A 14745-nucleotide genomic window follows, 5' to 3' on the forward strand; every position below is an offset into this window, starting at 1 on the left:
TATCGTGCCAAATGATTGGATCAATCCAATGTTGCCCTCCTCAAGGGAGCTGCTGGGCAACCTACAGTTATGGCAAGCTTTAAACTGTATGCGCAGTAACATAACATTTTGTAAATTGAATGGTACAGGTATAGGATCCCTTATCCAGAAACCCATTATCCAGAAAGTTCTGAATTACGGAAATGCCGTAGACTCCATATCCCCCATAGACTCCATTATAAGCAAATAATTCTAATTTTTAAAAATGATTTCTTTTTTCTCTGTAATGATAAAACAGTCCCTTGTACTTGATCCCAACTAAGATATAATTAATCCTTACTGCAGGCAAAATAATCCTACTGGGTTTAAATGATTTTTTAGTAGACTTAAGGTATGGAGATCCAAATTGCAGAAAGATCCCTTATCCGAAAATCCCCAGGTCCAAAGCATTCTGGATAATGGGTCCATTACCTGTACTGCACAAAGTTTATGCTAAGGATGCTTTGGAAAGGTAAGTATGCTGTAAAATGGATGTGTGGCTTTGCTTTCGTTTTTTCCCAGGATGGTCAATTATTTTTACTAAAGGAAGCCTTAGGTCCAGACTGCGATTCAAAATAGGTCCTGGGATTGGAAATACACAGAAGTCTCAGCTGACCCCCCCAATAAATAGTGACTGTCTATGGCATCTTACAGCAGCTCCCCTGGCCATTGTGGGCCTGTCTTTAGTATAGGAGTTTGTAATTGCTCTCTACACTAACAATCAACTGCCCTACACCAGTCTGTGTGAAATGTGGTGGGACAGCATTGGGTTTGCCCCCTTAGGCAGCAAAATATTAAGAAGCACCTCTTTTGTTTTTATGGTAGCAGCTCTAGCATTCCCCAGGGGTGCAGCTTACTTACCTTTGTTAGTTAAGTTATAAAAGATTTCTCATATTTCTTATAACAATGGTACAACATACTGTACAACTTTCTCCTCTGTCAGAATACTTAATTTAAAATTGTAATCTTGCTCTTTTAGAATGTAAGCTCTATTAAATATATGTAAGAGTGCATCTTATTAGCTGAGAGATAAGCAGACCTATAACTTCCAGAAATACTTTGGTGTTTAAGGAGCATCTGTCATCATAAATAGCTTCCCCCCACCAGAGATGCCAGCGCTAAGCTTCCAACACCAGGAAGGTGCTTCCCGTTCAGATGGGCATGTGAAGGCATATACATGTGCATAATAAGTGATTGTGTATGGTGAAGCACAGCTGTCCCCCTAGTTGTCCCCCTACCAGAATAAAGGTTCTGTTAGCTTGCACCTCCAGTGGGTAAAACAATTTTTGGATGATTAAGCAAGGATTTTGTACCGTAATCTCTGTAATACAGTAAGGCTCCTAAAACTGATTTTACATGCTGGTGATTGTGTTTAAATTAAAAGACTTGCTCAATGTTAAGACTGTAATTCTAATGTAGCTTAAAGAGCAATGTAATTAGCTAATAGGGGTGTTTTGTTTTGTAAGACAGCAAAAGGCATGCCTACAAGTCATCTGGGAAGCTTAAAGCTCTGTTCCAGTAGTCACTGAAACCCCAGACATTTACTGCCATCAGTGCGTACAATTGGCATTGGGGTGACTGTCTAAGGACCATGGATTAGGATGACACACATGATGGTTAGTTACCACATATAAATACAATTTGGCTACACAAGCTATTGATGGTGAAACAGACTGCCTTGTGGATCAATCAGCTGTATCACATGGAAGAAAGACAGGAAGTGCAGGAAAGTTAACTGTTGACTTGATTGTCTGGCCAGCATACATGTACCAAAAGTCATATGAAAAATCAGCCTTTCACAAACATAACACATACCCTGTTCTAGCCATAGACATCTTCCTCCTTTCAAAAATAGTGTTCTTTCCCAAACAATTCTGCTAGGTCGAAAAAAAAGTAGCCAGTTTGGTAAATAAATGGAAAACCCATGGCCCTGCCTCCTTCTTTATTTCAAAAGCTGGTTGCGCTGTGCGCTTTCACAAATACAGCGTTCTGTCAATATGCAGAAGTGCACAGTTCTATTTATCTGACTAGAGATTCTGGGTGCTGTAGTTCACTAGCTGAATGACTGCAGACTGAACAACAGATATATTCAACTTCTGAATTACCAAACTCGCCCCGTGTGTCTTCACCCTAATAGGCACTGTTAAAAGTCACGGTGACCTGTACAACACGGTCGCGGCAATATTCTATTTTACACGGAGGTTAGTCACTGAGATTAGTCACCGTGACTGTGGTTTTCTTAAAAGTAGCAGCAACTATTTGCCCATCTGTCTTCGCCTAACAGGAGTGGGACTGAATAGAATGAAAAGTAAAAATACCAATAAAGTTGTAGCTTTACAGAGCAAAACTGATTTAGCTGCTGTAATCAGACAGAAGAAGAAGGTAAATTATTCAAAATCTGTAAAAAAATAAACAATGAAGAGCAGTTGTTAGGAATAGGACATTCTGAAACAAATATAGAGAAAATACAATATTTAGCACATCTTTTCATGTTCATGTGATTGATCAATAGTGCAAGATAAGAAATATCTTGAATAATGAAAAATGTACGATATGTACCCACTGTGAGGGGTAGCTTGTGTGATGTGTTTCATGTGGGCTCAGCAGGCAGGAAAGCTTACTGAGGTTTGCATCTGTTTTCTGTTATTTTTCCTGTGACAACATCCTATAAACTACAAGTTGCCATAGAGACATAAGCCTGACACACCATACGCTGGTAGGATCCCATTACGAGCATGCTCAGTTGCACTTCTCGTCCCCCTCCCTACTCTGCTCTCAAGATCTGGTTTCAAATTAACGGGCTGCATGGACCAGCTTTATCCCTGATGGCTCCTTATTCTTTGTGTCTGGAAATAGCCGGGGAGCACAGGGAGCATTGGTGACAGTAAGAGAAGAGAGCCACGTTTGGGGGTTGCTTTTTACTGAATGATGATTGCCAGTCTGGCCAGGGGGAATTTGCTGGACATTATTCATGAAGGATTCCCAGAGGTAAATGCATGTTTTATTAAGCAGTTCCTGTGCCAGGCAGATGTGTTGGCTTTGGTGACAGTGTAACCCTTTATGTTTTGGCACTGCAAAGAGGTGTGGAAAAGTTGTAAAAGTCGGGGGAAGTGGTGGCTTGGTAACTAAGAGATTCGTCTCTCTAGCGCTTCCTTTTCTCAGCATCAGTAGAGCAGCAACTGGGTCATATCTTCCTGTCATTTTATCTCTAGCAGGCTTACACATTAGATTGGCCTGGCCGCATATATCATCTTACTCTAGTCTCTGGCAGGATGTCATTGATTTGTGTAATTCATTTAAATTCATGTATGCTTGTATCATATACTCTATTATACAGGTAGGCTTTTTTCATACACTATTTTAACAAACAGATTTACCTTAAATTAAGGTTGGGAAACATGTTACTTTCCCTCTATGTTGTTTAACTACATCTTCCAGCATCTCATCCCCCCCAGACAGCTCAGCTGACTTTTATTTTAGATTGTAAGCTCTTGGGAACAGGGTCATTTGATACAAAAAAGTATTCTTTACCTATGTTTGCTAAATTATTGTAAGGCCCCTGTGTTTTATAAATTAATGTAAAGTTCTGTGTAACTTTCTGGTGTTTTGATGATAGTTATGTAGGCTGAAGCAATCAATTAATCAAAACAATTTTGCATTTGGTCTTTTTTATGGTGTGGTATTCAGATTAGCAAAGCAGGTTTCCTGTTGTGTGTGGTTGCTAAATAAAAATTCAGCATGTTTTCTACTATGTGAACAACCACACAAGGGGACGTCTGTTGACCCCCTACTACGAAAACGCGGCAGATCTCTAGTTAGCTACTCAGATAAGCAAGCTGCATTATATCAGGTCATATCAGGTGATTATGACAAAACTATACCTGATAAGAAATTCTAATTACAATTGTATTAATCCTAATTACCATTTGACAATTCCTTTTGTTATGTAGGTGTTTGTCTCAGAACTCCCGTAGATATATACCTGTTAAATTACAGTACATATATAACATAAATGGCTTTATTCATACATGGTATCTTAAAATATTTCAAGCACTTCCATACTCTTAATTACTTTTTCTTACAGACCTGGACCTGGTACACACTTCATGCAGTTCTTTTATTGAATTGCTGCAGGCATGTTTGATTTAACTGCCAAATCCATACCTTTTTACTTGACATTATTATTATGTAATGACTTGATCAGCCTTTAGAGATCTGTAACCACAGTTTTCCGCTTTTCATATATATTAGATATGTGACACCAAGTGGCATAATACTAAGCCGCAAATGTTTTACTTCATGGCCAGTGGTATATTTGTAAATTTGCAATTAACACAGTGCTAATGCAAATACAGTCAAAACAGGGTGTGACCAAATAGCAGGCAAGAGTAGCTTGCCGGATAATCCCCAAATCAACATGTTAGGGTCATCAGAGTAAACCATGTCATTAGAGTGATAATGATCTGCTCCAGGTGTTTCTGTGAACTTATTTCAAACAGTATAACCCTCATTTTATGTTTTTCAGGTGACCAGGAAAAAATTGTGTAAAATCCAATAAAATGTAAATAGTAATGTGTTAAAACAACTTATTTTTCAAGTACTCAAAGGATATAAGCCCAGGAATAACTTTTACTTTAAAATACAATATTTGCATTTTTAATGACAAGGGTTACGCAGTGCAGCATTAATGTCACCCTATGGGGCATCATGCGCAAGTCAGATGCACAACCTAAAGCAGTAAGTGATTTGTGCATGGCTTTATGAGGTACAGACTCATTGGAACTGATAATTTACAGACAGGACCATGGTTTAGGCATCTGGTTAGAATTGTAAACCTCTTTATTTCACTAATAACAACATTCATAGAGGACAAGCAGATATTTTTAGGAACATTAGGCCAAAATTCTTATGTAAAATCTGTAAACATTATGTAAAATCATAGAAAGCATCCACTGAAATGCATTATAAATAGTTTGGGTCACAAAAAACAAAGTAAAATGCAGGAAAACGTAAAACAGGGTATGAAAAATTGATGTTTCACTGTTTTTAGAATGAAAAAGGAATTTGTATCAATGAATTCATGTATAATTGATGACATTCATATACGATTGATGGACTTATGTTGTCAAATGGCTGATTCAGGTTTTGCCCATCTGATTTGAACTGTATCTTGAATCAGTGCTTGGGTAATTTATATACATGGTTTGATCCACCCTTGACAGATTGATCTTTTGCCACTGTCCCTTTTAAACAATAAAAAGCTAACCTTTAGGTCCCTTCTATACAGTTAATTTAGGTCCTTTGGCAGCCAAACAATTAGAGTACTGGATGAGCTTCTGGTTTTATAACATTCTTCTAAAGCTGGCCATACATGCACCAATGATATTGTACAAAACCTCGTTTCGTACAATATTTTGTGCGTGTATGGTGGATCAACAAGATGACCTATATCGCAAAGGCTGCAGATATCGGTTGTCTTGTTGATCAGCTGGGTTAAAAGATTTTGATCAAGCGCCATTAAAGGCGCCCAAACAAAATCTGCGCTCAGGCTGAATCAGCAGGTGGAGGTAGAATTCCTATTGTTTCTACCACCAGATCTGACGATTCAGCCCTGAAAGATCAGAATTGCTACATGTATGGCCATGTATCTCTGGTACACCTTATCTCTACTGGTTACTGCCACCTGGCGGTACCAACCATCAACTTTCGAAGCAGATGGGCCCTGTCCCATAACAGCATTACCAGTGTTTGGATTAGAGTTAAGGGATAACCATGGAAACTCAAATGTATTCACATTTCCACAGTGCTGGCCCCAGTGGGCGGACTTTTACTTTCCAGGCAGAATTGCATCTGATTGTCACACATCGCTCACGTTTTAGCTGCTGTAAGACTAAATATAGCTCCTGAACAGTCAATCTTTTGCCCTTGCATATTTCACAGTCTTTCCTATTTTGCACCTAATTACAGCTTTATCTGTAATAGTTGTAACATGCATAGTCCTGAGTGGGAAAAGCTGTCAGTGAAAAAACAATGCCTCTTACAAGCCATAGTGATCTTGCTACAACTGGAAGAGTATCTCTTCCCGTCCCAATGAGAAATGTTGGTGGCTCTAAAGCATCTTGCCGAATGAATAGAGGCAAATAATTTCTACCTTAAGGATAGATACTACGTGGCAGGATATGCACTATGTGGAAAATACTTTTCTCAAGCATCCAGAAAAGACTATGAAATCCTTTAATCTTGGTAGAAAAGTCATGTGACAAAGGCTTTCACTATATAACTTCTCATGTGTTAAGTGGTGGAACATTTGTTTTCCTTTCTGCTGTGCTGTTTTCAAATGAAATCATGCGTGTGTTTGATGTTTGTGCACAAACACTGGCTATCATTTAAAGTATCAGGTCAGTGTTCAACTGCTCACATAGTTCTTAGCTACTATGCGCTAAGGTACATCAGTTAATAAAAAGGCCATATATATATATATAAATATATATATAAATATATACAGTGGTGTGAAAAACTATTTGCCCCCTTCCTGATTTCTTATTCTTTTGCATGTTTGTCACACAAAATGTTTCTGCTCATCAAAAACCGTTAACTATTAGTCAAAGATAACATAATTGAACACAAAATGCAGTTTTAAAATGAAGGTTTACGTTATTAAGGGAGAAAAAAAACTCCAAATCTACATGGCCCTGTGTGAAAAAGTTATTGCCCCCCTTGTTAAAAAATAACTTAACTGTGGTTTATCAATTTCAATTTTCAATTTCAATATCAATTTCTGTAGTCACCCCCAGGCCTGATTACTGCCACACCTGTTTCAATCAAGACATCACTTAAATAGGAGCTACCTGACACAGAGAAGTAGACCAAAAGCCCCTCAAAAGCTAGAGGTCATGCCAAGAGCCAAAGAAATTCAGGAACAAATGAGAACAAAAGTAATTGAGATCTATCAGTCTGGTAAAGGTTATGAAGCCATTTCTAAAGCTTTGGGACTCCAGCGAACCACAGTCAGAGCCATTATCCACAAATGGCAAAAACATGGAACAGTGGTGAACCTTTCCAGGAGTGGCCGGCCGACCAAAATTACCCCAAGAACGCAGAGACAACTCATCCCAAGACCCCAGGACAACATCTAAAGAACTGCAGGCCTCACTTGCCTCAATTAAGGTCAGTGTTCACGACTCCACCATAAGAAAGAGACTGGGCAAAAACGGCCTGCATGGCAGATTTCCAAGGCGCAAACCACTTTTAAGCAAAAAGAACATTAAGGCTTGTCTCAATTTTGCTAAAAAACATCTCAATGATTGCCAAGACTTTTGAGAAAATACCTTGTGGACCGATGAGACAAAAGTTGAACTTTTTGGAAGGTGCGTGTCCCGTTACATCTGGCGTAAAAGTAACACAGCATTTCAGAAAAAGAACATCATACCAACAGTAAAATATGGTGGTGGTAGTGTGATGGTCTGGGGTTGTTTTGCTGCTTCAGGACCTGGAAGGCTTGCTGTGATAGATGGAACCATGAATTCTACTGTCTACCAAAAAATCCTGAAGGAGAATGTCCGGCCATCTGTTCGTCAACTCAAGCTGAAGCGATCTTGGGTGCTGCAGCAGGACAATGACCCAAAACACACCAGCAAATCCACCTCTGAATGGCTGAAGAAAAACAAAATGAAGACTTTGGAGTGACCTAGTCAAAGTCCTGACCTGAATCCTATTGAGATGTTGTGGCATGACCTTAAAAAGGCGGTTCATGCTAGAAAACCCTCAAATAAAGCTGAATTACAACAATTCTGCAAAGATGAGTGGGCCAAAATTCCTCCAGAGCGCTGTAAAAGACTCGTTGCAAGTTATCGCAAACGCTTGATTGCTGTTATTGCTGCTAAGGGTGGCCCAACCAGTTATTAGGTTCAGGGGGCAATTACACATCACACAGGGCCATGTAGGTTTGGATTTTTTTTCTCCCTAAATAATAAAAACCCTCATTTAAAAACTGCATTTTGTGTTTACTTGTGTTATCTTTGACTAATAGTTAAATGTGTTTGATGATCAGAAACATTTTGTGTGACAAACATGCAAAAGAATAAGAAATCAGGAAGGGGGCAAATAGTTTTTCACACCACTGTATAGAGAGAGAGAGAGAGAATTTGAAAGGCAGTGCACTCACCCAAAAAAGGCAAGAAAAGCCCAGGTGCTGCCACAAAAAGTAGCATCAGCATGTAGAACACAGAGCACTCATGGGATTCAAATTATGTGCAAAAATACACCATTAAATTTTTACACATAATTTAAGTCCCATGAGTGCTCTGTGTGCTACATGCTGATAATACTAATTATAACTGGGGTATCAGATAAGTGATTACAACTACTGGGGGGTACCTAATATTTGGCACCCCCCCAGAGATTGTAACTTCTGCTTATAGCCTGCATATCCTATAAAAATTATGAATGTACCAGTGAATTATACTCCTCTAGATATAGAAGGATTGTGCTTTAAAAAGTTGTGTTTCTGACTGATTTATTGAGAAATTCCACAAAAACCCCACTAGTCCCGCCCATCTGTTCCACTTCCTGCTGGCTGAATTCTTTGGATGAGCTGGGGAGCCAGTGGCCCTCCGTACACTACACTGTAGGATAGGAACCAATCAGCAGCTGACCTGATAGGGAACTGAAGCCTGTCTTGTGTGAGTGCAGGGCTGTGATTGGCTATCCCCCTCCTACTGTGCTTCTGGCAGGGACCGTTAGGACACGCCCACTCTTCATTGCACACTGGACGGAGAAGTGATACGATCTATAGGGAGCTCCAATAAAGGGGCCATTTTTACAGAGAGGATTAATTTTTAGCACAAAGTGAAACCAGCACCGTATATTATTCACAATTGCCTACAAAATAAGCATTTTTTTCCCATTTATCCAATATGTCTCCTTTAAGAAATAGTGCTACTTATCAACATTCCATAGCCTGTGATCAGATTAATATTTTTCCTAATTAAAATCGAAGTGATACAATTTATCCGCCTGTTATGTTTAATGGACCCCTTCATTTAAATATTTTATGGTTTTCAGATCATATTATCATGAAAAGGGAAGATAAGTTTGGAAACATCTCTTTGGCTAAAGGAGAACTGATCTTCTGATTCTCCTTCCTCTGTTAAGCCTTCATTCCTTTAAAGAATAAGTAAAACTTTTTTGTTATCTCTAAAATAACAGAATAACATACCGTTCTCATGTAAATTCACAAGCAGCTCAACTTTGACTCTCTCAGCTTTTTCCTAGTGTAGCATGAAGCTTCACCTACTTTTCTTTGCTGATTTTGCATCCAAATTTCAACCGTAACCTGCCTGACCTAAGGGTAAACCCGCATATCAATACTCTCCTCCTCTCTCTGACTGTGAAGATGGTGTCCAGTTGAATTCAATCAGGCATGCACAGTAGGCACCTATTTGACCATCTTCACAGTCAAAGAGAGAAGGAGTGTAGTGATGTGTGGGTTTACCCTTAGGTCAGGCAAGTTAAGGTTGAAATTTGGGTGACCTTTGCGGGTTGGGGTTAGATGCAGGTCATTCTGGGGAAGTACATTCTTCCTGAGCTCCTGAGCCTTGAATCCAAAGTGTATGCAGAAGTAGCGTACAGAACAGAAAGCTGCAGCTACCAGTTGGGAGCAGGTTCTGCAACAATTTGGTTAGGATTTGGTGCAGGGTTGAGTTTTTCCTGACCCCCCCCCCAAAAAAGAACTTAGCAAAGAAAAGTGGTCAGAACTTCACACTAGGCTAGGAAGTAGCTGAGAGTGATGAAGTTGAGCTGTTGGTGATACAAGGAGAAATGTATGTTAATCTAGGGGATGTTTCTATCATACTCATATTTTCTTAAAATAATAGTAGTTTTTATCTCCCAAAAGGTGAGCCCTAACTCAGAATAGGTCAGCATTAGAGCTGAAACTAAAATAGGGTGCTCCCTGAAAAGACATTATGTTCGCAGAACGGCCAATATGGAGATTTATAAATAATACTGAAAAAACCTAGAAAAAAGTAGATTATTGTCTATTTTCCATTAGATACGTTAAGTAACTACATTTCAGTATTATATTGGTGTCTTGGTGTAAGTTGTTTAGTACAGGTGTAGAGGAAAGAAAATGTTATGTAGCATATAATGCTTTGCCATTATGCATTTCATTGTGCATAAAAGTAAAATTAGAAGTGACTTGTAAATCAAAATTTGTATGCATCAAATCAACTTGCTACTGGCCTTCTGCTCCAGCGGGGTCACCATTCAGGCCAATGTAATTATGTTAAGAAGCTTACAGTTTCCCCATGAGGCTCGGCAAGCTGAGCTAAAGGGAGGGGGATGGAACACTCACATTGCTTTTCTTCTGGGTGACTGAGCTGCTCCATGTCTGAGTCAGTTTATTCCACTGTAAAAACAAATTGTGTCTGGGAAGCTGATTTTATCTGTGTTAAGCAGCATGGGCGATGTCCCTGTGTGGGCTACTGACTAAAAGGCATTAGAATTGTGTTGCTAAATACACTGGGAGGTACATTAGCAGCATAAGCATCAATAAAGATCTAATTGGGTATTTTTTAAAGGGTTATGACTTTTATATTTTGTAGTCGACACTTTTTCAGTACAGTTATGGGATCCCTTATCCGGAAACCCATTATCCAGAAAGCTCCAAATTACGGAAAGCCTGTCTCACATAGACTCCATTTTAATCAAATAACAAACACATGTCATTGGTTTTAATGGCAGTTACAAATGGGTTGCTGTGAAAGCAAGATTCAGGTTTGTGTCTTGTTCTTTAATGCCTGATTTCTAGTTCACTATGTCTCAGTTCAGTTATAATGGTTCAGAACATACAGCAGAACCTCAGTTTTATGTTTCTCAGGGGCTGCGTCAAAACAGTAAATTCCAGGAAAAACGTTAAATCTGGGAAAGAAAAAAATTCATTGTGCCTGAATGGGACCACAGCAAAGTGGTGTCAATTCAAGGAAAACATAAAATCTGGGGACATAAAATTGTGGTCCTGCTGTTATTCCATTCATGTAGGAATAACCAACTGGAGCCCAAGGGGTCAAATGATCTTTATGGCCCTATTTTATCCCAGCCATCATAGAATTCTCTCTAATCCTTCTCATGAATAAGTGGCATATCAGGAAATGTGAAAGACTTTCTGACATGCGTGTAGAGATTAATGTTTTTGCCTCAATAAAGTCAGTTTTAAATATTAGTCATTTGGCAGATGAAATGCAAGCTTGCAACTACGACAACACTCAGGCTGGGTGACTTTTACTGAATGCAGATGTTCATCTTGCTACAGTCTGATTTGGGAAACCCAAGCTGTAAGCTAACTTGGCAACCTAGGGTGCACACTGACACTTTGCCAGCTCGCACAATAAGGCACCACAGTGCAGACAGTTTATAGTGTTGTCTTGGTAACATGTAGATTTGCTCCTTGTGAACTCATCCAAGAGAATAAACAAAGCAGAACATTTGCTGAGCTGAGTGCACCACATAGACAGCTGTATGTGCAGATCAGGTTAATATTTTATATTAGATACTTCAAAATATTTCAGAGTACCAAATCTAAGTATCCTGCTATATGTGGTATATGGTGCTGGGTGCCATGGTAAATTATCTAGTGTGCTACCAAGTGCTCAACACAGCAGACATTATTTTTCTTAACCTGGCCATACATGGGAAGATCTATAAATCTGCTGAGGTTGCCAAAGTGGCCAAATCACTCCACAAATAGACTCCACTGGAAGACAACTGTGATTCTTACCCAATACAATTTTGTAACCTTTCCAACTGACATCCGAGGGGGATACATTAAGATCTATACCATTCAGCTGACTTGGTCAGGAGTGGCTCAGTTGGCAGCTGGTGTTAAGCATAATGTGGGCACTTCAAGAATTTGGTCTCATTTGAATAACAGACTAGAAGATGAGTAGGCTTAGTTCATAATATATATAGTAAGAATAAATAAAACTAAAAAAATATGATGGCCATCAGCAGATTACCACAGAATATCACTTTCAATAACATACTGAAAGTTTATTTTTTATTGAACCCCCCTCCACTTTCCAACTAAGCCCATGGGGGTCATTTAACATTTAGTTATAGGGAATCTAGAGCCCCTGTAGCATTCTTAAGTCACCTACTATCCCCTCTTTTTATAGATATGATGGTACTATGACCATACCAATTGTAAGCAAGTACTGTTAGGGTGCAAATGATTTGATGGCCTGTTAATAAAGAATTAATAAAAAAAAAATTAAAGAACAGCCCTAATAGAAATGTTTGTTCCAAATAACATACAGCATTTTTGTTTATTTATAATTTCTCAAGGATTTAATAGGAGTAGGAGCTTTAGATGGGCAAACATGTTGCAGTCTACACCCCAGTAACCACTTTATCTGGTGAACCAGAATATGGAATGCAGCTGCACTGTGGATTTCCCCATGGCTTGAAGAACATAGCACTCTGTTATAATAACAATGGAAAACATAGATCCTGTTTCACAGAGGGCTTCAAGTTTGTAAGCGACAAAGGACACCTAGGTGGGTAGAAGTATTTTACTCTGCAGAGTTCTACATGGAGCTTTCACTGTTTTTTTTATCTGCAATGTTATTGCACATTTAGTCCAAAGCAAAGCATCTATAATTGGGGAAAATATGTGATTTAAAATATGATATAATGATATAGACACTATAGTATAGTATGGTCAGGAGTAGCCCAGTTGACAGTTAAAAATTTGGTGTTATTTGGATGGTAGACTAGAAGATGAGTAACCTTGGCCCATAATACATATCGTAAAAAAAAATAAAGGTAAGCAAGCACATTACAAAGTTTAGTCACTATAGATTTCCCCATGACAGAGGGCTTCAAATTTGTGAGCAAGGAAGGGCACTTAGATGCGTAGCAGTATTATGCCTAAGCTGCAGATTTTCTGCATATTGCTCTAAGTATGAGTGGGGGACAGGTTATACTGACACCATTTCATTTTGCAAAACGTGGCAGCTCTATGCTGCATTGACAGGATGCTCCTTTAGACCTTTGATGCTGCCAGGCTTATGTGGTTGTAAATGCTGCAGTGCCAAAATACTTTGTGTAAAAGCCAAAAGGATAAAAGCATCAGCATTTTTAGGGAATTATTTAAAAATGTCAAGTCCTCAACCTTTAATTAAGAAAAGTATTTGAGCAACTGCATGTTTTGCATGTTGTTCATATAAAGATTATGTAAAGAGGTCTTCCTTTGTTTTGTATTGTTGTATTTTGTATTGTATGTTTTTTGTAGGCGCTGAACTTGGCAACTGTATTGCAGTGCTCCTGGGAAAGTCTGTGAATGCCTTAGTTTGATTCCACTGGTACTGTTCCTTATGTTTGCTGTAATGTCTGCCATCATGGGTAATCGTGGAAAGCCTGGTCAATAGCTGAATTCCTGCCAATGACTGGAGAGAGAAAAGTATTTCAACAGTGTCTGTAGTGTGCTAGGAGCAGAGGGGCTATTCTTTCCTTTAGGCAGATCGATCAATGGTGTGCCTTGTGCCATACAAACATTGATACAATAGCATAATATCTCTTCCACAGGGTTAAAGATGTTTGAATCTTGTTAGCAAATCTCTGAATACCTGCCAGTATTTCTCAGTTAAATGTTGCTGTTATGTAATGCTGAGCATTTACTCCTTCAAAAAACACATAAGCCTGTAAATTTGGGTGTGTTTTATTTTTCCTTAATCAGTGTTCTGAAATGTTCTTAATAGCTGTTTTATAGCAAACTTTTAACAGCCTCCTTTGCCATTTAAACCATCCTCACAAATGAATACTTTACATTACCTTCTTTTGAGAAGCAAATCTATTTCTGTTTTAAAAAAACTAGCTAAAAATTATTTAAAAATCTCAAGCAAAATTCAGCATGTTTTACCCAAAATACAACATTATTTTCCAGAATTCCAGCATAATTCTACCCTTACGTGTAAAGTTTTAGGCCACATACCACAGGTGCTAAATATTTAGTGTTTAGTAAAATACATGCAAATAGCTTGGGAAAAGCAGCTGGTGGGTGAGATATAGGTGTAGCATCCATTACCTATAGGCAGGCCTGGACTGGCAATCTGTGGATTCTGGCAAATGCCAGAGCGGCTGCTGTAAGATCCCATAGACCAGGGACCCCAACCTTTCTTACTCGTGAGCCACAGTCAAATGTAAAAAGACTTGGAGAGCAACATAAGCATCATAAAAGTTCATGGAGGTGCCAAATAAGGGCTAAGATTGGCTATTAGGTAGCCTCTATGCACACTATCAGCTTACAGGAGGCTTTATTTGGTAGTAAATCTTGTTTTTATTCATCCAAAACTTGCCACCAGATCACGAATTCAAAAATAACTACCTGGTTTGGGGGCACTAAGAGCAGCATCCAAGGGGTTGGTGAGCAACATGTTGCCCCTGAGCCATTGGTTGGAGATCATTTGACATTGTACCACATACATGTAAATTAGCACCTTTTTGTATATAATTTGTTGTTTTTTTTTTTTTTTAAACAATCAACGGATTTCATGTTTACTCATTTGAGTTTTGGAGGTTCCTTTCGTCAGTAGCCTTGGGACTCTCTTGGTTGGTGCAGCTAGCCAAATGGGACAAATGCCTATGGCTAAACAAAGAGGCTGACAAGCTCCAAAATCTCCTTATGTTCTTATGCTGTGGGAATTTGTCCAGCACTTTAGTTTCTCTTTG

The 14745-nt window shown here is 38.9% G+C and overlaps 1 protein-coding gene across 2 annotated transcripts in view; it reads left to right on the plus strand.

The window, feature by feature from the left end:
- The window catches only part of dixdc1 (DIX domain containing 1), a 95625-nt gene that overhangs the window by 13156 nt on the left and 67724 nt on the right, over positions 1–14745 (plus strand). Inside the window, exon 1 of one of the 2 annotated variants that reach the window (XM_031905637.1) lies at positions 2682–3006. The exons of the other annotated variant lie outside the window; for it this stretch is intronic. Coding sequence (XP_031761497.1) covers positions 2944–3006 — 63 coding nt within the window. The 5' untranslated portion in view covers positions 2682–2943. Of the gene's footprint in view, positions 1–2681; positions 3007–14745 lie in introns of those variants that run through there. 2 annotated transcript variants of the gene reach the window in all.

Source organism: Xenopus tropicalis, chromosome 7 (assembly GCF_000004195.4).
Source record: "Xenopus tropicalis strain Nigerian chromosome 7, UCB_Xtro_10.0, whole genome shotgun sequence".
Taxonomy (NCBI): Eukaryota; Metazoa; Chordata; class Amphibia; order Anura; family Pipidae; genus Xenopus; species Xenopus tropicalis.